General features: G+C 32.0%; 2 protein-coding genes across 4 annotated transcripts; both read right to left on the reverse strand.

Moving 5' to 3' along the window:
- Nucleotides 1–638: 638 nt before the first annotated feature.
- Nucleotides 639–3,917, reverse strand: LOC131000501 (protein TRANSPORT INHIBITOR RESPONSE 1-like). Its single transcript, XM_057926432.1, has 3 exons — nt 3,310–3,917; nt 2,019–2,511; nt 639–1,838 (listed from the first exon to the last, which is right to left on the reverse strand). The coding sequence occupies exons 1-3, from the start codon at nt 3,762–3,764 to the stop codon at nt 1,038–1,040; spliced, it is 1,749 nt and encodes a 582-aa protein (XP_057782415.1). The 5' UTR covers nt 3,765–3,917; the 3' UTR covers nt 639–1,037.
- A 19,438-nt stretch (nt 3,918–23,355) lies between these two features.
- Nucleotides 23,356–25,658, reverse strand: LOC131000502 (tubby-like F-box protein 3). Of its 3 annotated transcripts, none has more exons than XM_057926435.1 (6): nt 25,346–25,658; nt 24,978–25,210; nt 24,614–24,701; nt 24,395–24,524; nt 24,144–24,323; nt 23,356–23,978 (listed from the first exon to the last, which is right to left on the reverse strand). In XM_057926435.1, exons 2-6 carry the CDS (start codon nt 25,200–25,202, stop codon nt 23,552–23,554), a joined length of 1,050 nt encoding a protein of 349 aa, XP_057782418.1. In that variant the 5' UTR covers nt 25,203–25,210; nt 25,346–25,658; the 3' UTR covers nt 23,356–23,551. The 3 variants fall into 3 exon arrangements, with proteins under 3 accessions (XP_057782418.1, XP_057782416.1, XP_057782417.1); XM_057926433.1 differs by having other exon boundaries at nt 24,978–25,231; nt 25,346–25,611; XM_057926434.1 differs by having other exon boundaries at nt 24,978–25,222; nt 25,346–25,610.
- Between the last annotated feature and the right edge of the window lie 597 nt (nt 25,659–26,255).

Genomic DNA, 26,255 nt, shown 5'->3' on the forward strand with positions numbered 1-26,255 from the left:
AATGTAGAAAATGAATAGTAATATCCATGCATACTGTTTTTTTTTATTTAGCAAAATTATTATCCTCCGATGTTTGTGTACGTCATGAATAAATTGTGAGTGCTCTTATTATAAGATTGATAAAAATCACTTAGGACTGAAATTGAGGGTGTCGATGATTACTCCTTAAAATATATAGAAGGACTAAGCAAATGAATTAATTTTTGGTTCACAAGAATAGAGGGATTCATCATCAGATAGGTAAAGTATAGCAACCCCCACTTGTTTTATGTCAGCCTTCCAATTACACTTTCTCTCTCTCTCTCTCTCTCCTTTTTTTTTCCTCGTTTCTCTCTCCGCGTTTGTGTGTTGTTATTATCTACCCACTTAAGATTCCACTGCTTTTACTCTCATCTCCAAAAAATAAAATTTAAAAGAAACGACAAACTACGAAACCTCACAAGTAGTGAAGAAATTATTAATCAAGTGAATGATTTGTTGGCCCTTCTCTTTCATGCGTCCAAAGGGCATGCATATGAAACAATATTTTAATTTTCTGTCCAACTATGTGATGAGCATTACGCATAAAATAATTAGGATACAAACATTGGTTGAATAAAATAACAAGACTAAAACACAAACAACCAATTCAAGAGCAGTTTTGTAGTGACAAAGTAATTTATTGCCAAAAAACTGATTACCAAATGAAGCATACGAGTATGAGAAGTTGAAGCTTGAAAATAAACATAAATCCGTGACTAGTATACATAACTACTTCCAAAATCAAATAAACTAACATAGAAGATTGCATCATTATTTGTAACTGATTGCATTGTATAGATAGATAGCTCTCAAGCCAAAGTGAAAAATGATGGCTTTTTTTCGAGCTCGAACACGTTTCTTGTCTCGTTTCAATGGCAAAGTAAGTACCTCAATTCCACCGCCACTGCAATCACATAAACCATTGCTGAAACAAAACAAGAATTATGAGCACGTACAACGCATACCTGCTTCGCCCATAAGCAAGATTCACCGGGTAAAATTCAATCACGGTGCTGCTAGGAATATCTCAGGGATGAATCTTCATCCATAGTCCAGACAAATTCAGGCATGTCGAGCCTTTGCCTGGAAGCAACAGTGCGGTAGACATAGACTCTCTCAACAGAGCAGCTTTCAGGCCTTGAATCGGGTGGGCCTCTCTCGTCTATAACCTCAACGTTGAGCCTAGGCATCTTCTGTGCGAGCAGCTTACAAGCTCCGAAACTCAGGGAGCAAGAAGACATCCAAAGGGATCGCATTGTCTCCAGCTTTGCAGCATTGGCCAAGAGAGCCTTGTCCCCAAATGGACAGTCCCTTATCTCAAGTTTCCGGAGGCTGTCGCAACCAGATAAAACATGGTGGAGGCCCAAGTCACTATCCCCAGCGAAGGCTATTGAAAGCATCTCCAATTTCTTGGCATGGGTCCCGATATATTTGAAGACACGATCAGTGAGGAGGCCCGTCATGGAAAGCCGGCGCAGCTCCTTGCAGTTCTCCACAATGGCCCCAAAACCAGCATCAAGTGGTTCGAGGGTTAAGTAGTCAGGAGCTTGAGGATCAATGATACAGAGTCGGAATCGAATAAAATTAGGCCGATTCCTTGCAATAGCAATCAATGCGGCATTTGACATCTGGCGGCAGAAGTAAAGAACAGATTCAAGCTTGGGGCAGCCTTCGGAGACAGATACAAGCCCTTGTTCCGTCAAAGACACATTAGGTTCTGCTCCAAAAGGATCGGAAGGAAAGACCCTAAGTTCTTGCAGATCCTTGCAAGATGCAGCAAGAGCTTCCAGTCCACTGTCTTCGATGTAATCCAAAACCTGTAAGCATTCGAAAGTTGATTAGTTCACAAATACCATACGACTAAATTGAAGTGAGAATCAGCAGGACTTATTGTAATAATATTAGTAATAGAAAAAATATTTGCAATTAACTGAAGACATGCAACTTAGATAACTGAATAATCGTGTGACAATGATAAAAGGTTGCCAGAATCATACCCAAAGACGCTGCAAATTCTGGCATTGGCAAATAAACTTGACAAGATCAGAACTCGGTATGGCAGCATAACTCAAATTCAGCGAAGTGATTCCAGAACAGACAGAATACACAGCTGGTAAATAAGAAGGAACCACATCCCAAAAACCAGACAAAGCCTTGAGTTGTTTACAGGCTGAAAATGCATCAGCCAGGTTTGAAAACGTATCAGATCGAATTTCAGCTGAATAGGCACCAGTACCTAATTCAACTAATTGGGGGGCACGGCGAATCAGGTTAGCAAGCTTCTCAAGGGGCACAGCACGGTTCAGACGGAGAGTCCTCAGGTTAGGGGAACGTGCAACAAGTCGCTCCAAGGCTGAGAAACTTACCTCAGAACCTAGACAAGACATGTTAAGTGACACCAGAGAAGTGCAGCTATCAGGAAAATGGCTAAGCCAATGCCCACTGAGGTCCTCTACTTCACTCTCCCTCAAATCTAGTTCCCTCAGATGCCTGCAGTGAAAAATCACAATCAACTATCAAAATATTGTAGTATTTAAAAGTAAACCAAGCAAATCCGGATATAAGAGCCTATAATTTGGTGATAAAGATCAATAAAAGCTAGTCTTTTTAAACAAGCACAGGAACATTAAATAGTGATGCAAGTTCTTTTACCATTTTAAAATCTTACAGAATCAAATTTCCCGAGGGAGGAAAATAACAGAAAACAAAAGCAAATAATGCACGCTGAGGAAAGTGTCACAAGGCCCAAAAAGAGTCTAACCCACAAATAAAATTTAGAAAAGAAAAAGAAAAGCAACACTTTTGCAAATATTCTTCAAGATAGCACACTCCCTATCAAGAACTAAACTCTAAACAAGCAGCTTACTTCAGACTTAGGCGATGATTACACAGGCAAGGGAAGACTTCCGGCAAAAATGCAAGAAACAAACCAGATCTTTCTCATAAAAACCTAAGTCAAATGGGTAAATATTAAATATGTGCAACGATAAACGAGATCTAGTAGTCCCTGGGAAAAAGAACACAAGAAAAATATCCTAGAAATTAATCGAATCCTGAATCCACAACTAAAATGTTAAAAAATATTTTTTTTTCAACCACCGCGACATTGCTACCCGTAAGCTGGACACTCTCATTCAGCAGAAACTTGAACAAAAGGTCATCTCGTCTAGCTGCTGCTCATAGGTCGAAATTGTATACACCATTTTAATCGAACCTCCATTATAACAAACAAATAAAGAGAAGGCACATAATAACAAAAGTTAGCAACTATATCTATTAAAAGTTAACCTGCAATTAGCCGCAATCGAGGCGAGACCATCCGTGGTGAAACCCTCGCAAGACGACAGCACGAGAACTTTGAAATTCTTATACGACTTGGAGATCAGCTCCAAGCTCTCGTCCGTCACCACCATGCGCTTCAGCTTGATCTCCTCCAGGAACGGATACGCCTCTGCCATCGCCGCGATCCAAGGGTACAGGTAGGCGCCCCAGCCCTCCGGCACGAGATTGAAATCCGCGAAATGCGGCTTCCCCTTCATCTCCACAGCCCTCAGCTCCGGAAACCGCCGGATCACGATCTCCGGTGATACAGCGTAGCAGTTCCCGACGAATATGCGGCGGCGGCACCACCGCTCAATCTCATACCACGACTTGCACACCAACGAGACGGCGTTCCGGTCTCTGTCGGAGCTCAGGAACGAGAACACGTGCTCCAAAACTTCCTCCGGGAACGAGTACGCCATGGGAGGGGTAAATGGTAAATATCCGAGGTCTGGATCTGAGCAGTTTAGAGAGAGAAATAAGGGGGAGAGAGAGAGAGAGACTGTGAGGTGGAATGAGAAGCCTATTGTAGAGAAGAAGATAAGGTTTTAATTTTTTCCGAGCTTTTATATTTATTCTCACCTGTGGTGAGGTAAGGATTTAACCAATGTCCCAACCAACGAGTGGGAAGGCGACACGTGTCGTGTAAGCATTCCAGCCGTTGGATCCAACGGTGGGGGGTCCCTTTATCTGATTGAAACGAAATGTGGCCGTAGAAGAAGAAAATGTATCTGTGACGTGGGGAATAATAAAGTGGTAATTGGTAAATTCCAGTTACGTTTCGTTCTACTTTTTATAATGTTTGTGTATGAGAAAAATGAAAAACGTGTGTATATCATTATAAGGCATGCACAAATATTTCCGATTACATTTTACCCCTGCTTAATTATACATTTTAGATACATATACGCTTTGTTTCAGAAAAAAGAAACCTATATGTTTCTTGCCTTCTTGGGGTAACAAAATCTATATAATAATATTATAAAAGAAGAGTTTATTCGCTCTCTCTCTTTTCCCACATATTTTTTGTACTATTTTATTGTTTTTCTTTTTTATTAAAATTCTTTTATAAACGTCGTCAAATTTGATTTATAAAAAAATATTCAATATGTATCTTAAATTTAATATACTATAAAAATCATCAAAAATAAATTTAGAATGAGTAAGTTATGAAAAAATTAAAATGTAAAATAATTATTTTCTATTTATTCATTGAAAATTTTAAAAAAATTATTTATGTTTGTGTATGAAAATATTTATATATTTATTATGATGCGTAATATTCTATAATAATAATATGTAATGCTAATTTTCATTATCGAATATTAAATTTATTTAATAACTATAATTATCATTACACTTTATACAAAGTTGAAAATTTACATTTTCATATTCAAAATACTACTATAATTGATATGGATTATTTTATTTTATTTTATTTTTAAGTATGATTGCCTTTCAAGCTTCTTAGTCCAAAATCGATGGTTCACTTTAAATAGATTGATCTAAAAGGAGAGTTAGTATCGAAAATTTATAACTCGAAAAAAAAAATTGAACCAAAAATAGTTAGCGAGTCCGAAGGGCTGACTTGAAAAGCAAGTGAATTGACCTAATTAATCAAAAAAAATCTTATTACATAATAGCTAAATTTTATTTATTTTTAAAATTAAAAATGAGATTTTAATACTTGCCGAGCGTGTCTTCCATAATTAGTTAAAAAAAATTATGACATAAAAATTAAAGAAAGTTAATTATTTATGTGAATGTGTAAGCAATCCTTACTTAACTAGTAAAATCGATCCGACCAATCTGAATTTAGGACTGGATTGGACTTGAAAAAAAGATAACCAAAATTTAAGAATGAAAAATTTGCTTTGACTTGGGTTTCCAATTTTGGACTAAAAAGTCAAAGGTTTTGGGGCCAAAATTAACTCCCTCCGATTTTGTTTTAAAATAAGACGAATTTTTTGTTGAAAAAATATGTCTTACTTTTTTCTTACAAACCAATGATTATAAAAAAAATAATATACTTAAAAAAATTGTAAATTTATTGGTCCAACGAGATAGCCAGAAAACTAAAATTTAGTATTAGGATAAAAAAGAATTATCCGAAAAAAATTCAATCAAATTGACTTGAATCGAAAATGACCTGAAATTGTATGAGCTAATTCCAAATCGTGTGAATTAATCGGATTTACATCCTTATAAATAATCTTGATATATTATAAGAGCATCCGCAATGGGCTTACTTGATAGTGGGGGACCACATTGAGTAAGTTGTGCTGCATTGGGGTTACATGATAGTCTACTTGATTTTTTTAGTTTTGATTTTTATGCTTTTCATTTAAATTATTTATACTCAAATTTAAATAACACATTTTTCTAATAATTAAAAACTCTATTAAATTAAAAATTCTACAAATTACATAAAAATAAAACCCACCTAAAAACATCATTAAAATTACATAAATAAATTACATAAATTCGAAATTTTCATTTTTTTTTTAAAATTCAGGTGCTTGCACTCTCTCTCGCTCGTGTATACTCGAAGACTCGAGCAGGCCTCGAGTAAGCCCTCCCCGCAACGCCTTACTCGAGTGCAATGCTCTACTCGAGTAAGCGCTCGAGTAAGAGCGTTGCGGGTGCTCTAACACATATTTGACATTATATTGAATTTTCAATATATTCCGCCTTTTGTTAAAGAACGTCTATTTTCAACATTTATCATTGTGGGTAGTATATATATTTCACATATTTATCGTAGATATCTTATTGCATTGTCTTGGAGGATTTTTTGAATAGAACGTGTCCTTTGATTTTATATATACGCGGCGGAATAGCAATTAGCAAGTACTCCCTCCGTCCCATGAAACATGACACAATTTTTTTTTGTCTGTCCCACGAAGTATGACATGTTTCTAAAAATGACAAAAAATTTACCATTTATTCACATTTTCACTTTTTCACCTATCACACTTAACATACAAAATACCAATTTCTTAATTCTCATACAGAAAAAAATTGTGTCATGCTTCATGGGACGAAGAGAGTATCTAATTCTTATTATAATTAATTATATTTGCGTTCAGTTATTTATCAGCTCCGCAAATAGAATTTTAAGTGAACAATCAACAATTATTTTTGAAGCGAACAATCAACAATTGTTAAAGTATTTCACATGTCCTACGAATTTTGACACGTTTTCTTTTTTGGACCGTTCCACAAATCTTGATATATTTCCAAATAAGGTAATAATTATTACATTCTCTCTCCTACTTTATCACTTTTATTACTTTATCTCTTCTACTTTTATCAATTTTATTACATTCTCTCCTCTATTTTATCATTTTTATGTACTTTATTAACTACACACTTAAAATATTAATCTACAACTCCTTAATTCTCGTGCCGAAATCAAATGTGTCAAGATTCGTGGGACGGAGGGAGTACCTTTACATTGAAGACATAATCAAATGGATATATGACAACGTATGAAACTAAATCAACTGTCGGACATAATTTTTCCAATTGAATATTTAATTAAAGAAACTCAAAAAGACAAAAAAAAAAACAATTTAACACAATAATAATAATATACTAGTATATTTTATAAATCAACAAAATATGACCAAGTAATAATCATTTAGTAATTAATTAAAATTATATAGTAATAAATTATAATATAAATATATATAGAATAAATTTGAAATTACTTTACCAAAATATTGTATATTCGATTAACAAAATAACATTACACAACACTAATAGAATTTTAAAAAAATGATATAAATTATCAATGAAAAATGCTTGAAACGTGACTTAAAGTTTTTTTTTTTTTTGAGGAATAAAGTTAACTATTTTTATATCTAATAGTAGTTCTCTAAATTCTCAACAGTGACTGGAGTTTAAGGATTTAAACTTTAAAGTATTTTACTTTTTTTTTTAAAGTTAAAATGATGATGACTCATTCAATTAAATTTTTGGGATATTTTCACACGTTAGCTATAAAACATTTGACTTTCCAAAATAATGTTAATAAATAACGGAGGGGATCTCATGATTCTCAAAAGCACGGCTGGATCGAACGGCCAACAATGTATTTTTATGGTGGGGACCACCTTGGGGAGTGAGAGACGCTCTGACGTGAAATTGTGTTTAGCATGATGCCGTGACCACCCAATCATATTCCGATACGTTGTAAACAATCACAATTACAGCCAATTACTCCCTCCGTCTCAAACGAAACGTCTCATTTCTTTTCGGGACGGATATTAAAAAATGTGTATAAAGTAGATAAAGTGGGTTGATGGATATTATTTAAATATTAAGTATAGAGAGAGAGTATATTACCAAAAAAGGAAACAAGACATTTCGTTTGGAACAACCCAAAAAGGAAAACATGACATTTCGTTTGGGACGGAGGGAGTATATCAATAGTTTACTCGCTCTAAAAATCTCTCCATTAAAAAAAAAATGTTATCATTTTCTTTTATGATTGACCTATAACAATTTTGTAAATTTCATTTATAATAGTTGAGTCCATAAAATTTCACTCATATTTAAAATGACATTTTTATTCTACTAACAACCTCACTCACATTTTATTAAATTGTGGATTCTGTGTCATCCACGATTTAATAAAGTTGTATGACCCATATATTTATATTATTGTTAATTAAGTTTAAGTATTGTTAATAAAACTATACTTTCTCCTTCAAAATTTGCTAATGCCACTGCTCCTAACATCGGGGAGCCGCCAGAACAGTGAACAGAATCAAGCAAAAGAACAACAGGCGGAGGGTGGAGAAGAGAGGGAGGCAGCAGAATGTGGAGAGAGAAAGAGGCAATTAGGGTTTAGACTGATTTAATAAGTATATATTAGTGTATTAAGTTAATGTTAAACAAGTCTTAATTATGTCCCAATTTAGAAATATGGCATGAATATTAGGACAATCCAAAAAGAAAAATGGGACAAGATTATTGGGACGGATTGAGTATAATAGCTTGTTTTGTCTTTTTGGTGGTAAAAAAAAGAGCAAGCTTAATAACTCATTTTGAAACACATCAATTTAATTACTTTTGTATTTATTTTATTCAATATATGTTTGTTACAATATTGTAATTATGATCATAATTTTTTTAATTTATTGTGTGTTCAAATCCCAAATTGAAAATAGTATAGCATGTATATATAGAAAACTAATATAGGAAGGGGGGGGGGATAATTTCATTTTCATTAATGCACTATAATGAAAAGTACTTGATATCAGACTTATGGGAGGTGGATTAATTATTGATAGCATATGAATGAATAAGTTTAATTGGATTTGGACATGATTTAAAGAGATGTGAATAAATTGTCCCCAATAATTACCATCCAAAACTCTGCAGTGATCGTGGCAATTGTATTCAATCGATCTCCCACTATTATTGACTTTTTTGCATTAAAGTCTAATCAATTGTCTCGTGTGAAGCCTGTGATCGTATAGATAAACTTGTATCTGCGTAATATGAATTGTATTTTTTATTTATTTGAATATTTGATTTAATTTGTACTACTAGTTTAATTATTTTTATTAATTTATTATAATATACATTTTGATAATGTATTTTGTATCTAAAAGAGTATTCAAGACAAATGTGTAACTAATTAAGATTACTAATTTTTATCCAACTTTGTAAGTTGTGTTGAAGTTCAATGGATCATTTTTTAGATCAATATTCAACTAATTAGTAAAAAAGTAAGCAACGATTTATATACTATCTCAAAAACAAAAAAAAAATAACAACAATAACAATATACAACCAATATTTCCTATATTTGTTTAATCAAATATATATAAAAATACATTGAGGCCCCGCTTGGTAGCCCCGATTAGCTCAAGACAGCAGAGGTATCTAGGCTAATCGATTGTTTGGTTCCTTGATTTGTTATTACGAAAGACCGAGATAATTTTCAAGCTTGTGAGAAAAACATTGTTGCTCTTTTGTATAGGAATCGGCCGCCTACTCTCCGATTATATCATTGATGTGAACAGTGTTCTCGCTACAATTTTTCTCATACAAAATTACCCTTTGTTGGGCTCGGTGCTGCTGCTAGAGGTTTGGGGTGAATCAATTTTTTGTTTTTTTATTTTTTTTGTTTTATCAAATTTTATTTACTAAACACAAATATATGATATCAATCATTATTTTTTTAAAAAAAATTACAAGAGACATCTAATATATAAACAAATCAGCAACTCGCACGCAGACGGGGGACCTTTACACCACACAAAGGTTGAAACACTACCCACACAAAGGTGCGAACACCACCTACACAAAAATAAAAAAAACTATCCGCATGCAGATGAGATTGAACCCAAGACCTCTCACAAATGAGAGTTTTTGGGTGTCTCAGTTTTGCCACTTGCGCTAGGCCTCCTTGGCAATATCAATCATTTTTTCGTTGAAAGTCAAACTTAGGTGAAAATTGCAATAAAAATATAAATTTATATATTTTTTAAGTTAATTATAAATTCATATGAAAATTATAACTTTTTTCAAAATTCATGTATTTTTTTACCATAACCCCTAAATATAATTATGTGTCGATCGAATATTTTAATAGCGGATTCAGAAGTCAAGGAAAGGAAATTTGATTTCTTGAAGGACAATAGGACAAACGAGGCAACAGTAGAAAGGGGCAAATTTGTAATTTTAGGGGGACACGAGTGATTGATAATTGCGACGTGCTTTGATTTTCAAATAATGTTAGGCAACCAATTACAAAAATTGTACCACAACTCATTGCAAGCTGCGATACGACCGACCAAACTTAGGATAAATGATAGTACAAATGTAAAATTAAATAAGATTTAGCATGTGCGTTTTGTTCGTAGATTTAATAATAAAAGAAAGAAGTTGCATTACTGCGACCAGAAAACTTTTTCCTTTTATTATTTATAGAACATTACAAGTGACGATTGATTAAGATCTGTTTCCACTTATTTATTATAACAACTTGTGTAATAGGTATTTGATACGTGTATATTGTGACGAAAGAAAAAAAATAGTGTAGCAGTTTTTTGTTCTTCTAATTATTAACTAAATAAAGAAAAACACATCTACATTTTAACTCTTCAAGTAATTCAAATTTTCAACTTGTTAATTAAAGACGTCTTACAAATAGACTGCACCTCATTGTCATAATATTGTAGCAGATTCATTTAAGAGAATAAACTATTAATTTGTTTAAGTTGCAATCTAAACTACTTCATGCGTTCCAATAATCTTGACTCGTTTCTTTTTTATTTTATATATTATTCAATGCAATATCACTTTATCAATTTTGATATTTTTACATGTAGTAAATACAGGTCAAAAACATCAATTATGGATTCACGATCACACAAATTTCAAATTAAAATAAATTTGATTGGACGATATCAGAATTATATAATAAAAGCATTAAAACGAAGGGGAAACAATATTGTCCATTTTTCTTTCAATTGTGATACAAATACAAAAAACAAATAAATAGAGAAAATAAAAAGGAAATGGTTTTATAAATGGTTAATGAAAGAGAGAGGGAGGGGGGCCACAATTGCACAAACAAGAGCAGTCTGTAGCAAATGCTAATTGTACAGCGCTGTGAAAGCATTCGACGCTATAATGACAAAATCACCCTCCGTCAGACTTGGACAATAAATAGCATGATGGTAGTAAATGAGGGTAATATTGTCAGTACATGAAAAGGACATGGTATAATGGGGTGACACTGCCTCACTATGGACTCCATGGACCTGTCCCTTTATACGCCCCAAAAGCTGATTTTTTTCTGCACTTTTTTTTTTACTATTATATACGTATTTTCGATTTTAGTAAGTATATTAATTAAATAGTAGTATATGCGGTGTAGCATTATTTTTTTGAATTTGACGGCCACCCATCAAATATACCTACGCCGTTTGTTTCGTGGAAACGCTGCGCTTTACACGATGGTCAAATTAGTGAAACGGAGTATCATTTCCTTTTTTCAAAATTTCAAAATTTCAATATAGATACATGTTTTTAATCTTCAATTACTCCCTCCGTCTTATCTCGTATTCCTTTTTTGTTTATCCCATTGATCTTGTCCAATTTCTATAAATAACTCTCCTACTTTATCATTTACATAACATTTTCTAAATATTGTTTTAAATAAATGTAGTTCTGATTTCAAGTAATTCTATCAATAAGAAATCATGATAGTTAATGTGCCGAGAAATTAAGGTGGAAATCTGATTAATTATGGTTAATTAATTTCCAATCAAGTACACAGGTTGCTGAGTTGTAATGCACGTAAAGTAAAACTTTGCAGTAAGATAATGCAATCAAGATTTAATCAATTATTAATTAAATCGCTAAGATTTAATTATTAAGCCCACGCATGGCTCTCCGGGAATCTCTCTCCTCCCTCGAATGGGATGGATTGGACTTTGCCGTATTTATAACATTTTTGGGAAATGAATTCTAGGGTTTTTAAGTCATCATTTTTTATTTGAAACCATTATATTTTTAGCATATTGTTTGTAATCTTCAATTTTATGTACTATTTAATATTATTAATCAATGCAATTATTTTATTTTATAATATAATCCCCCATTCTTGACGGTTCGATGCTACTATTTTTTTAAGTGTGTTGCGATGACTTGTACTTATTTGTCGAACAATTTTTTATATCGAAAATTGCGACTTATTATATACTCCAATAGGAGAGAGTATTTAACAAATTTAGATTGAATATAGAGTTTTGCGAACCATGCACATGAAAGAAAAAAAATACAAAAAAAAAATCGATACGAGACATTGTAAATTTGTAATCATATGCATCACAAATTTCGATAATACCCGTTCAACCTACCTGTTGTTTTAATATTGGAATAATTTTATTAATTTACTAAGTAGAAATTGATGTCAAAAGTTATAACGTCCTCCTTCCATAATATTGAGTTTGGTACGAGTACGAGTTTTAATAAAACTTACTATTAAAAAAAAAAAACTCTTATAACAATTGGAATTAACAATATAAAATTTCGATCGTTAAATTATCGACAGTAACAACAGATTTACGACGATTTCACAATCGATTTCATTTTTTTATTTTTTAACGATTGAACTTCTGATCGTTGATAGTTTTTATTTTTTTATTATTTATCGATCGAAAGTTTGGTCGTTAATATTTTTTTTTTCAAAAACCGAAATTCGATTGTTAATATTATAGTATTTTTATTTAAAAATATATTTAATATTTTTTAACGATTGAAAATTCGATCGTTAATATTTTTATTTAAAAAAAAATTAACGATCGAAAATTCGGTCATTAATATCAATTTTTTTGATATTTTTTAAAATAAGTCGATAATATTAATTTTTTTAAAAAATATTTTTTATATTTAATTCTTATTTTGGAATTGTTGAGAAATTAAAAACTGGTCGTTATTTTTTAGCAACAAAATTATTATTTTTATATAGAAAATGATAATTTCATTTTTTTATTATTTTGTAATCGATCGTTATTTTTGTCGTTACTCTTTCACCGACACCACAAGTCTTAGATATCATTCTCGACGTATTATAAGGTTATGCATGAATGATACTTTATATTGAATGAAAGTTTAAATAAACTAATAAGTGCTAGTTATATCAATAATATGCATCTTATATACTGTTGACTACTATGGTTAATCGTGCTTGACTTAAAAAACTTATAGGATGAGTGTTTCACTAGAAAGTTTGTCAAAGCATATGCGATTGAGTCCAAGTTACATTAGAAATACTGAAATACTTGTAGGATTAAAAATTCGATTGTAAAAAAAAAATACGACCAAAATCAGTATTTATAACGACCAAATTTTTGGTTGGTGTTCGGTTTGATGGACTCAACCCGTGACTTAGTCTTTGGACAATGCCACATAGGATTAGCCATGACTTATGAGTCTTGGCCTTCCCTATGCCAAATTTTATTTTGGATAATTTTGAGCCCGCTTAATATTGAGTAATCTCGGGCCATTATAATTTTGAGTAAATCGTACTGACCCTTAGGTAGTGTTCAGTTTAATAGATTAGATAAGATTTAGTCTCATGACTCATGATATGTTATAATAGGATAATTATTATATACTTCATCCGTCCCATGAAGCAAGATCAAGTTCTTTTCGGCACAAGAATTAAGAAATTGGTATTTTGTGTGTTAAGTGTGGTAGGTGAAAAAGTAAAAAGGTGAATAAAAAGTAAATTTTTTGTTACTTTGAGAAATTGATCTTGCTTCGTGAGACAGACCAAAAAGAAAATTTAGTCTTGTTTCATGGGACGGATGGGACGGATGGAGTATCTTTTGTGAAGAATTGGATTGAGCTGAAAATCGATTGCATCTAAATCTTTATAGCTCGGGAGTGGGACGATTCCAAAACTAAATTGAAGTGCATCTTTGTAGACTAGGTCGGATAGGCCCGAGCCCACAAGCCTAATGCATAGTCCTGCTCGACTTTCATCAAATTAGCAACTTAATATGGCCTTCCTATTTTGTTTCCCTCATGCTAATAAATTTCCAAACTATTCAACATCTTTTATAAGTAAATAGACTTTACACTTATCTTTTTGATATTATTATATATTCTTGGCTACTTGAAAAGGTTATAATAAAGTATCTAGAATCCTATGTTATATTACTACTATTTATCTATGTACCACGAGCTAGGCAGAGGCGTTTCGAATTAATAGGATAGATTTATGATTTGAAGAGTCAATTATATTAGTGGATTCGCAACAAAAAGTAGTCTATTTTTCTATGTTCAAAACAAGAAAGCCAATGGCTATGCATCTTAGTGTAGTACCTCCCTAATTATAAGCTTTCTTTATATATACACCCTCCATTTATGTATATGCACAGTTTGGCATACGCAATGTTCCATTAATGCTCATTATTCTCACCTTTTTCTACCATCTACTACGCCAATTATTGTTGCATTTGCATGCACTGTCTTTTTAGTTGCTCGTATATATTTTTTCTTTTTGTTCATAATATATTTATATACTTCAAAATCAGTAAGAATACAAATATTCATGTGTTACATTCATTTATTTATAAATTTTATTAATTTATTCATAAATTCTCATTTTCACGAAATATATTTTATTGCATGAGTTTTTCCTTTGGTTAGAGCTACTTTTACCCCCCTTTCTCATGTGCGTGGTTTCTTTTTCTTCTTGTTTTTTCTTGGCCTTCGGGTTTATTCTTTAGATGAGTACTCTTTTTTCTTTTTAAAGTTTTTTCCATTGGATTTTACTTAAAAAAAAAATAATGAGGCTCGACCTTTAGTCTGCTTCTATGTGCTTTCGAGGGTTCCTTAGATTTTTCTTTTCTTTCTTAATAATTTTTTATTTAATTAAATTTGGTTAGAGCTACTTTGAGTTGGCAGCATTTCTTCTTCTTCTTTTTGTATTCTTATAAAATGTCAAATAAAATAACTAGGATTTAGTGTAAAATCTTATAAATTGTACGGAAATGGCATTCTCAGAAGCTCAAACTCAAAAATGATAAAATATACTCCCTCCGTCCACCAAAGATATGCCACAATTTTCTTTTTCGTCCGTCCACAAAAAATATGCCACATCCATTTTTAGTAGTAGGGTCCACACAACTCCACTCACATTTAAAGTGGGACCCTTACTCTACTACCAACTTTACTCACATTTTATTAAAGCCCGTGTCGAAAGTAAAGTGGCATATCTTTGGTGGACGGAGGGAGTACTATATAGCACCCATCAAGTCTTTTGTTCTGTATCGATACCTTGTCGTGATCTTTTACATAGTTTTCTACTTTTTATTTCATAATTATGAGTATATGATAGATGAGTTCATATATAAAAATATGAAGGCTAAATATTGAGAGATGGAGAAGGAATCTCGGATCGGTCTGAATAAGTCAATAATTTTACTGAATACGCTAACAATTTTACTGAACAAACATTCCGCCTGGGTTCAAATCCTGAAGGTGACGCGTTTTACGAATATATGTCTATTCGTGCGGTCTCTTGATTTATGCGGTAAATTTATTGATTTACTCAGAACAATCAATAGAGAATTCTCCATAGATACCAACCCTTAGGTAATACGTAAAGGATTACGTGGGAATCACATCTTTTCGCGAGAATGGAGAACCATGAACAAATACATACATAATATATATGAACAATATTTAATCAGACCGCGAATAGTTAAATATGACATGTATATAATCTTACCATCTCTTTTTTTTTTAGCAGAAAATGGAGCAACTTTATTGATCCGGTACCAGCAGTACCAAAGAAATACAAAGGGGAGAGAAAAAGATGAGAAAGGGAGAACAGAAGACAAACAAAAACATCCGCTCAAGACTCTCCAGGCAAAGCTGCGGTGTACCAACTCCTGAACTCCTCTGTTGATTTCTGCACATTATGGATCGTCATCCAACTCCACAATCTCGACTTAAGCTCAACAATAATCTTACCATCTCTTGTTCATGTATTTATGTGTTTGTTCTTAGTTTGTAGTTCTTATGAAAAGATGTGATTCTCGTTTGATCCTAACCCTATATATAGGGTGTGGTTCTAGAGAGAACTACATTATTTGTGAGAACGGGAGAACCATCAAATCTAATGCATCCACTGTAAAAATTAATGCACTAAAAAATTAAAAAAAAAATGCTCCCTTCAGGATTCGAACCCAGGATCTGCATTCATCCAACAAGATGATGCATCCACCGTAGATCTTGATGATCGAATGGCTGAAAATGGTTCTCCGGTCTTCTTTTATTTATGGTTCTTTCTTGAACCTCTCTCTATATATATATATAGGGGAGGACTACAATGAAAGCACTTCTTAAAATATAAATATAAACGTTTTTTAATGTACGAATTTTATCCAACAGGGTTACGAATTGTGAAAAATAAATTTTGCTACCTTTGAGATTCGAACCTAAGACCACGAATTCATCGAAAAGGGTTACGAATCAACCGTAGATCTTAATGATCTAAGGGCTGAAAATTGTATATATATTTCATTTTTTTATTTAAGGTATTGTCTTGTCCATAATTCGCGATGGATAAGTTTTGTAGTTGTGAATTATAGACAATTAATATAAATCAGTTCACATCTAAGAATTTTCGAATTTTCGTAGTTATGTATTATAGGTAAAATATAGTCAATTCACGTGTAAGAAATTTTGTGGTAATTAATTATCGACAAAAAATATGGTTAATTTACAAATAAGACGTCTGTGGTTGTGATGAATAATAATAATAATAATAATAATAATAATAATAATAATAATAATAAATGTAAGAATGGCGTTTTTTATTTTAATGGCTATTTTTATCTTTATGATAATATAATTGATATTATATATATAGATATATAGATATGTTTTGTTTTAAGTAAATTAAATGACACTTGCTTTAATATGTTTATATGAGAGTAGCTTTGCCCATTAGAAAAATAGAAAAAAAAAATCAACAAATTAACTTTGGATTTATTGTTCGATACAAAAAGAAAAAAGAATCAGACAAATTTACATAAAAAAATATGGTGAAATGAAAAAATAACTCCACGGTGAATTAAAAAAGATTTGAAATATACGAGGTTTTAACAGACAGTTATAGGTTGTAAGATGTAACTTCATATCTATCAAATTCAAATAACAACATCAAAATTGTTACTAATTGTAGGAACTAGGAAGGGATGTGACACATATGCTAGGGCCGGTGACAATGGGCCCTACGATAAATTCTATGCATTGCACATTTGTAAATGTCGAGGTATTTCTTAAATATTTATGTTACTTTCCTCAATCAAAAGATATATATATATAAAAAAAAAATACTACCACTTTTAGGAATTTAATTTATCGTTCGGTCTCCATCAAGCATCCACCAATAATAGCCCATAGGCCATAGCTTAGAAAATTGTTGGACCTACCAAACTGCATAATGTAATATATATATACTGCTACGTGAAAATTAAATTTTATTTGAAGAGAAGAAAAAAAAGGTGTTAGATAAATGAGTGGGTTCCCATGCAATGAGTGAACAAATAAATAAACACGATAAATAGAGCTAACATTGTGGCCCACTAATCATGTGGGATTTAAAACCCACTATTCTTCATTTCCTTCCTCCTTTTTGTAGGACATTATTATGTGGATATACATAAATCCAATTACAATTTTTCACTAAAATATTTACTACTTATATATCAATTTCATAAATGTTTGAGAATTGTCCTTACATCATTATTTCTACATAGCATTTTTGCAATTATTATATGCTTATTTGTATTTTATCGTAAAAGCACCGGTAAAAAAACTAAAAAAATATTTATTGCTTGATGAGTATGTTTAAATTTTAGTATTTAAACAAAATTCAACAGAAAAGGGAAAGCAAAATAAGAAAGAAAATGAAACCTTTAATGAGAATAAAGAGTTACGTGTGTGGAAAGTGGGAGGGGTAAGAAAAAAAATAGTTGACTAAATAGTGGTCTGAACAAATAAATTGGGGGCCCAATTTATTAGGAATAACCGATAAGTGGGCCCATGCCCTTCTATCTGCCTACTGCCAGCCTTGGACTGTCTTTTCAAGCTTTTTGGCCTAAATCAACCACCCCCATTTTCTCTTGATAAAAAAGAAATCGGAAAACATAAAAATAATAAATAAATAGAATTAAATCAAAATCTTTTTTAATGTTTTTTCAGTTTTCGATTACTCCTATGAATAAACTATGTTTGAGTTGATATATTTATATAAATAATTGTGAGGTATGATAAATTAAAGTTTAAGTTTTTGCTTGATGAATATTGGCTTTGTTTGCCCCTAAAAAAATACTGATTGGTTTGCTTGCTATAATTGATTATTTTCTACTATTGATTGATTTTGTATCGCTTAAATGCTGATTAATATTTGCATATAAAATAATATTGAATTTTATTATTAAAATTGAAAATTAACAAACAAAATGAGAAAATAAAAAGCGGTTCAATCGGTTTAATTGACTATTCAGTTATCTCGATTTGATATTTTTCATATGGGGAAATGGATGAGATTAATCTTGATGATAATTATAAAATCAATGTATTACATAAATAAAGAAAATACGTAGAAATTTAGAAATTCATGCCGAAATTTGAATCATCTATAAGAAAAAAATTACACAAGTATAAATATATATTTTTAATTTAAATATGTTAATGGATCAAATATGTATCTATATATATAAGTAATTGTCTAATTGTCTAATTGACTATAACCCGAGTTTGATAGCTAAACATGTGTAGAGGAACATCTTTTTTGTCCTTTTCAATATGTTGGTTGTAGATCATGTTCATGTTCAACTTATACTATAATATATATATATATATATATATATATATAATCTTATAGTGATTAAATGTTTGGTTCGATTTAATAATTTACTACCCTAATATTAAGTGGGAAGAAAACAAAAAGGTTTAAAAAGTTTGTTCCACATTTGAATTTTATATAAACGATCTATGATTCGATTATTTCCGACAAAAACGCCCTTACCACCCTATACCTAATACTATGGCTCTCTTAGCTCATTCACGTAGGATTAACAATTTAACATTATCCCTAACAATTTTAATATTTTAATATTTAGCCTTTTCTTATTCATATTGATCTTCTTGAATTTGAAATTATATCTATTAAGTTGACTTTAGTGAAAAACTAATCTGTAATTAACTTTTTTCAAACGTAATACATTTATAAATAAATTCGAAAGCTCATCCTAATGAACCTATACCTAACAAAAGTAATTTTTTTAAAGGGACGCATTATAATAATTAAGAACATTTTGAATGATCCGTCGAAAACTAATTTTTAATCGCTAATGAAGTCTTAGCTCAAATATTATGTATATATATATATATATATATATACACGACTTCGCCAAAGATCAACCCAATTCTATTTAATTATAAAAAACCTTGAGCAATATTATTATGTTTGATCTAACACTCCAACAAATATTGACAAAATATAGAAATTTATATTTATATATTTGAAAAAAATATGAAAGGTTGCATGATTTGATTGGATTAATTGGATTGGAATCAATACCCAGTGTGATGCAGAATTTAGTGTCAAAAGTGGCAATCTTATTGATAGTCGTCAAAAAAGTAACAAAAATGTCAAACTTAAACCAACTATTTTCGGTGCTTAATTCGTATGGGAGTTTCCGACTCTTTCCTACTGTTTGAGATCTTGGCTGTTTATGTTTGTCGACACATGATATATATTTTGAGTTTCTAATTCTTGAGCTCACATTTTACAAGAAATTTCCATTACTCCATTATCCTTTTCTATTTCTTCTTTTTTTTTGCAGAATTATACCTACGTTTTCTTATTGAAAGTCCTTTTTTTTTTCTTTTTTTTTAATGTGTCAGTAGGAAATTAAACGGAAATATATAGAGAAATTAACTTCCAAACCAAAGTTGCGAAAATCTTATCATTGAGTAATTCAAATCATGGAGCATATTTTCCGTAAGGAAAATGCTTTATCTTCTAACTGTGTGCTTTTCTACCTATCTGAGATATTGCAAAAATTTTAGGGTTTACTGATTTGTGATTAATTTGCTTTAAACTGCTGCAATTGTTTCATAACTAAAATTATATATATACAACAAAATCAGTTAAAAGAAACAAATTAAAAGGCCTTATATATTTATTGAATCTTTAGTGAATGCTTTTACATTGCATGATTTTGAAATTAGCATTAACTAAATAATTACATCTTTAATTATTTAATTAATTTTGCACCTAAGTTTTGGATATTCTTAGCTCATTAATATGCCCTATTTCAACGGCACATCAATGCAATTAGCAGATAAAATGGAATAAAGTTTAAATACATCAATCACACTTTGTAAAGTTGTGATAGACGTAAACCTAAAATCTTAAACGTGTGTGACGACTACCAAACTCAAATTTGCATATGATACTTATCCAAACCACTTTTCCAAATCATGACAATATCTATTAATTATATCCTTACACATACCACAAATTCATCGCATGATAGATTGCAGCTATCAGATTTTGAAAAAAGATGTCCAGATAATAGTATTATACATGATTAATGATAATCAATCACGTGATTATTGATTTTGGTCAAATTGTGTAAGCATGCCAATCCAATAACTCCAAAAATTTCACTATCACGGTACGATAATCATTTGGATTTCAATTTCTTAGAGCACTCTCAGCAGATCACCTAAATGCATCACTAATTTTAAAATTAGGCTAAAATAATTAAAAATGAGATAAAAAATGCATTCAGCAGATCCCCTAAATTGGATGAGGCCCATAAAAAAATTTACACTTACCCAAATTCAATCTTAAATTTACACCCACCCTAAATTTATTTTAAGCTTATAATTGGTAGGGCCCACATATGATTATTGTTTTTATGTAGAAAATAGGAGATCTGGTGTATGCATTTACAAAACCGAGATCCTAAAATTAAATAGGGAAGCTTTAGGGAAAAATATAGGAGCATAATTTTGGGATTTCTTAATCCTCTATTTTTGCTTAATTTACTTTTATTGATATATATCAAAATACACACTCACAATACTAAAACTTTTTTTAGTTAAATAGTTGGGTACAATTCACAATCAATATGACAATGTGGTTGATTGAAAGTCACAATGAGACCAATAAGAATATAAAAATATCAAATTAAGTAAAAATTGTGCTAGGTACAATTTAATTAACGATCAAAATTACTTTGATAGCTCTTACTCCTAGAACGCCATAAGCTTTGTAGATAATTACCTAATAGGTGCATGATAAATTTAATTTAAAATAGTTACCCTCTAACTAGATCATTCATGAAAAATTAAAAAAAAAAACCGCCCAACTCTAGGGGCTATATAATTCAATAATTGAGGTTGATTTGAGAATTTATTGTCCACTTCAAACGTAAGATGGACCACTCACTAAAGTTGACGAATGGTCCAAAAGATAAATACACACAAAAAATGTATAACTTTTGTTTTAAATAAAGGATAAAAAGAGCTTCAAATACAATGACTTGTCCAACCGTCGCACCAACGAAGGAAAATAAAGTTATCGATGAGACAAATTTATTAAATGAAAAACCCTTTGGGCGGCCTTTTAGTTGGTGAGTGAGTGAGTGCAATTCTTTTTAAGAGACATCTTAGGGAATAAAAGCAATATTTCTCCCCCCTAAAACATAAATATTTATATAACAAGTCATTTGTCGTGGTATTAAGCAAAGGAAACTAATTACTTTAATGAAACAAAATATACATTTAATCGATGTTTTTTCAGAATCATACATTTCATCCATCTTGTAAATAGTAGAAAGTGGAAGCTTTGGAGATGTGAAATTAACACTTTATATTGAAAATGGAGAAATGTTAATGACTGTGTTATTATAAACTTGAATTCTTTTGTTACTATCATATACATTTAAATGAGCTCTAGAAATATAATGTCTTACTCGAGTGGTCAACATAAAAATGCAATTAGTTTATAGAATAATTGCACTTAACATATATAGAACTGTATTTCCATGGTGATGTAATTGCGCTCCTTTTAAGTTAAGTGCACGAAAATGCAAATACATTATAAGTTAAATGCAAACGATTTATAATTTGTACATTAAAAATAAGGTGTAACACAAAATACAGAGCTCGACATTGTAGCAAATACAAAATTTGGGCTTTACTACAATCGTAGCTAAAATTTTGAAATATGGGAATACACATTTGCCACGCAATTGATGGGCTTACGCCCTTTTAAAAGATTATAGAGCCCAACTCGCACAAATCAAATCACTTTATCGTGGGCTTTTGGCCCATTAAAGTTTATATATCCACGTTTTCGACAAAACCCTAATCCTGCCTCCGGAGCCATATCATCTTTGAAATCCTTGAAACAATTGAAATCCCTAATTCATAACGTTTCTTATCGATTTTGGTCTTTAATCTTGTTTTGATTTGCTGCGTATCGCCTCCCCCCACGTTTTGTTCTGCTGCGTATCAGATTTTTGCCTGATTACTCTGTTGCGGATCACATTCTTTTTCCCAGATTTTTCCCTGCGTATCGGATTTGTTCTTCAGTGCTCCCCACGTTTTGTTCTGCTGCGTATCAGATTTTTGCCTGATTACTCTGTTGCGGATCACATTCTTTTTCCCAGATTTTTCCCTGCGTATCGGATTTGTTCTTCAGTGCTTCTCAACTCCGTCGTCTCTAATTTACTAAATTTGTTGCTTTTTGATATTTTCCCTAATTTTAGTGGTCAGATTCGTTGCATTTGGACAATTTTTTTTTTCTTTCCCCAAATTGAAATAAGGCTGGTGATGACAAGAATGTTGGCAAGAGCTGCGACGACATTTATGCGCATTTCACGGTTGCTACCGTGTTGTTGTTGTTGCTATGATGAATGTGCCAATATGCTAATCTGAGGCCTCATTTTGATTTTCTTTTTCAAATTTAACTGTTTGGAATTTCAGAATTACAAGTTTTTGAATTCAATAATGCTATTTGGACAAAATAACAAAAAAATGTTAAATACTTTTAAAAATATTTATTTGAACTTTTTTGATTCAAAATACAAAAAAGACGGTTCTTTTTTTTCAACGTTTTCACAATGCCAGAAAAGCTCCGCATCCGAAATATTGGATTACGTATAATGCATAAGAATAAAGAATCTGTCAGATTTTGAATATTTTGTAAAAATCACATGTAAATTGCGTTCTGGTTATTCTATTCGATAGTATATGAAAATCTTTGAGACACGGAGATTAATCTAGGCTGCATTTAATCTGTAAAAGGAGATTAAAAAAAAAAAAGTATATTTTCACATATTTATTATAATGTAAAATTATCTTTGGGCAAGATGAAATATTTTTCAACATTTTCTAATCTTTTATCTCTAATAAACATATGATAAAAAAATAAGAAAAATATAGTAATACTTTTTCATCTTTTTTTTTATCCATTATTTTTCAATAAAAATTTAACAATCAAAATAAACGCACCTTAAAAAGAAAACGAAACAAGCAAATCACCTACCAACTCCATTTGTTGCATAACAATAGTATACATAAATGGTTGTGTGAAACAAACACAATCTAAATTTATAAGGAGATGTTCATGGTATTATTATTCGCAGGCGATTTTGGTGTCGAAGCTGCTGAGACAAAGGGCAAATGCCTGGAATGCAGACAAGGGATACTGGTAATCCATGGTGAAGGTATCCTTCCCAACTTTCCCAAATTGGAGGATAACATCCTCACCATCACCAGCCACCAGCTGAAAGTTCTTCACCGACGCCACCGTCACGCGCCCGTTGAAGTTGAGACACCAGCACTGCAGTTGCTCGTGCCACCGGGGTGCCTTGTTTCTCAACACCACCGCTTCTTCTGCATCTCTCACAGATTGGTACCCATCCGTGCTCGTCGATTTTGATCTCAAAAATGGGAGTGCGGGGAATGAATCCAAGTTTGCAGGAAGGAGTTCCGTCGCCCCTTCTGGCTCGACTATGGATGCGCCTATGGCGTCCATGACGCATTGCATCCGCCTCGGACCCCTGCCAACACATAAATTTGAATATACTCTGTATTTTAGAGGGCGTTTACTTTGAGTGATAGAGCATATCGAAAATACACACAGTTGGCAATTCCAAGGATCATATATGATCAATCTTTTCAATAAGAAAAGTCTATCAAGGACTAAAAGGGTGTTAAAACCTCACCTCGAACCCAAGACATTTAACTCGTACGATACATGGGCAACGGGATAGTTTCCAGAGGGGACCCTCGGAGAAACTTGTCTCGTTCCAACCATTCGGGTGGAACGGGATCTAGCAACTCTAGCTACGCCATTTGGAGGCTGCGTATCATAGATTGTGAACTTTGTCCCCAAAAAATTCGACCTGTCAGTTGCAGAGATGAGAAGCTTCAACATTTAAAAGCACACAATCATGTAGTTGAGAAGTAGATTTACCTTAACTTGCCGAAGTAGTTGCTGCTGCCCTTTAAAACATCATCACTCTTTAGGGATATAATGTAGTCCGTGTAGGTTGGGCGTCTACATCTTCGAGCAGCAAGCAGGAATTTCCCATCATCATTAGAAGCTGTCGAAAGATAAACCAAAGCACAAATGTGAGGCTATTTGTTGATATGATCATATGAAGAAAAACATATGAAAACAGTTAAGATGAACCTTGGCTGAGATTAAGGTAAAGGTGATAGGTTTGCATGCCACGGTTCCGTTTTATGAAACATTGAATCCAAGAGCTTCTTGGACCAGGCTGCATATGAATCACAACAAAGGTCATCCCAGTCAAAATTCAACAACAGCTCCTTCATCTAATAAACCACTAATTAATCCTATTAGATAGGAAGCATTTTGTGCTCAGCAATTGAAGGACTTTATGTGAATCAGAATACCACATATTTCGCACTACAATTGAAGGATGCTTGATTATGGTTTGTTAGAGCTTCTCTTTTTGCTAGCAAGACTCACTTTTAATTTTCATATCTTGATATTGTCATTTTAGGCATGGTAAATGAAGAAAATAGCAGACCTGCTTGAGAGAAATGGGAAATGTGAGCCTCCCAGAAGTGGCGACAATGTCTTTGATGATGTGCCTCCAGCTCCTGCAAACACCAGCACAGGCAACCACACTGTTTCTCCGACGCCACGTGGATTCGGATTCCTCAATCCGCATCAGCACATCCCTCAACAGCTCCGCCGGCATGTTTGCCCACCAACTCAACTCAACGCCATCATCATCACTCCTTGACCTCATTCCGTTTCCTACTCATCAATCTCCAACAACTGCAATCAATACAAATAAATTACCAAAATCCCTCCTATCATAAAGGCAAGCTTTTTAAATAACGAAATCAATGGTTGTGGCTCAGCGCAGCTAACAAATTTACACTTACTTACCACCAATTCCCTAATTCTTACACAAAAATTGGCAAACACAAATATAATCCCCTAGCTGGAGATGAACAGCAACGTGGATCGGTTTGAGAAGTTAGATATGGTTGCTCTGCAAGAACGCAAGATATTGTGCTGTGTGATGCGTATTTGTTAGACAATTACAGCTTTAAAAAGGCGTGAGGAGTATCTTTATATATATAGTTGGGAAATGGAGATGATTTTATCTGTTAGGTTTTGCGAATTTTTGTCTCCTGTTTTTTATGCTTTATGAGTTGAGTTTTCTTCACGAGGGGAATAATAATCAATTAATAATGTTGTTTTTGGCGTCAACTTGTCTGATGCTTATGCTCCATCTCCTCCTAAATTGCTACTTTATTCCCTTCATTTTTTATTAATTAAACTAGTATTAATTCCAATAAATCTATGCAGCCACATTTGGCCACCCACATATAATTTATTTTTTAAAATAAAAATAGGATTTAGTTATTTTATTGTATTCTCTATATTGTAGTTATTTTTTTGTAATTTTTTTTGCATTTTTTAAAAGTTACAAAAAATTATAAATAAACTAACTAAAATGTAGAGAATACAATAAAATAACTAAATTCTATTTTTATTTTAAAAAATGAATTAAATAAATTTAAATTTTCTCTATTAATCTAGAATGTGGGTGGCCACAATGTGGCTATTTAGCATCACTCTATTAATTCCGTGTTTGCATAATCACTTGATCGCTTCAGTTACGTAAAATCGATCAAATTTTTAATAGATGATATGGTATTTTTGAAATATGGATTAAGAAATGCAACATCGTTCTAGAATAGAGTATTGTAGTCTTGTAGATATCTCATTTCATATGATTTATAAAGTAAAATGATTGTTCATGTACAAATTTGATGTTCAACCTAGTTTG

The sequence above is a fragment of the Salvia miltiorrhiza genome, chromosome 8 (assembly GCF_028751815.1).
Source record: "Salvia miltiorrhiza cultivar Shanhuang (shh) chromosome 8, IMPLAD_Smil_shh, whole genome shotgun sequence".
NCBI classification, from domain to species: Eukaryota; Viridiplantae; Streptophyta; class Magnoliopsida; order Lamiales; family Lamiaceae; genus Salvia; species Salvia miltiorrhiza.

Bases quoted from the DNA above. Each gene is read 5' to 3' on its own strand.
- LOC131000501 (XM_057926432.1), bottom strand. From the start codon at position 3,764: ATGGCGTACTCGTTCCCGGAGGAAGTTTTGGAGCACGTGTTCTCGTTC. The intron at 2,512-3,309 runs GTTAACTTTTAA...TTTTCACTGCAG, and splicing joins TCGATTGCGGCTAATTGCAG to GCATCTGAGGGAACTAGATT. The intron at 1,839-2,018 runs GTATGATTCTGG...GAATGCTTACAG, and splicing joins AGAATTTGCAGCGTCTTTGG to GTTTTGGATTACATCGAAGA.
- LOC131000502 (XM_057926435.1), bottom strand. From the start codon at position 25,202: ATGAGGTCAAGGAGTGATGATGATGGCGTTGAGTTGAGTTGGTGGGCA. The intron at 24,324-24,394 runs GTAAATCTACTT...TGCAACTGACAG, and splicing joins AACTACTTCGGCAAGTTAAG to GTCGAATTTTTTGGGGACAA. The intron at 23,979-24,143 runs GTGAGGTTTTAA...ATGTGTTGGCAG, and splicing joins TTAAATGTCTTGGGTTCGAG to GGGTCCGAGGCGGATGCAAT.